The 614-nt window shown below is 39.1% G+C and overlaps 1 protein-coding gene across 1 annotated transcript in view; it reads left to right on the plus strand.

Annotated features, from left to right (window-relative positions):
- Positions 1 to 250, plus strand: part of LOC114030740 (olfactory receptor 148-like) — a 968-nt gene extending 718 nt beyond the window's left edge. The window contains exon 2 of the mRNA XM_027845611.1: positions 1 to 250. Coding sequence (XP_027701412.1) covers positions 1 to 250 — 250 coding nt within the window.
- Positions 251 to 614: the final 364 nt, after the last annotated feature.

Here is a 614-nt window from a genome sequence, read left to right on the forward strand (position 1 = left end):
AACTGAAGGCAGGCGCAAGGCCTTCTCCACCTGCAGTGCCCACCTTACTGCAATCCTGTGTGCCTATGGACCAGTTATCATTATCTATCTACAGTCTACACCCAACCCCTTGCTTGGTGCTGTGGTTCAAATATTGAATAACCTTGTCTCCCCTATGCTAAATTCTCTAATCTATTCTTTGAGGAATAAGGAAGTAAAGAGAGCCCTGAAAAATGTGTTATACAGGTCAGGAATCATTGTGGAGGTGTAACTAATGGGCCAGTCTGCTTCTCACAATTGTCTCTTCAAATCTTCTATCTTTTTTGTTTTTTCACAGTTCTCTTTCAGGAATAAAATGATAAAAAGAATATATTTTTCTGTCATTTCTACTTTTTATCTGCCTCTAAGATCTGAGATATGGATACTTTCATAACCTCATTATCCTGCAATGGACCTTAGATATGATCAATACTCTTTGAATATGGAAGCCATGGTATGGGGGTGAAAGCTGGAGAAGCGGTCAATGGAAACTCAAATGACCCACTAGTTTTGCCTTATGCACTTTAGCTATGTATCAGTATTGTGGTGGGTGAAAGATGAAATGTCTAGGATACAATGATTCAATCTTCTAAGCA

The sequence above is a fragment of the Vombatus ursinus genome, unplaced genomic scaffold (genome assembly GCF_900497805.2).
Source record: "Vombatus ursinus unplaced genomic scaffold, bare-nosed wombat genome assembly UNPS02015003.1, whole genome shotgun sequence".
Taxonomy (NCBI): Eukaryota; Metazoa; Chordata; class Mammalia; order Diprotodontia; family Vombatidae; genus Vombatus; species Vombatus ursinus.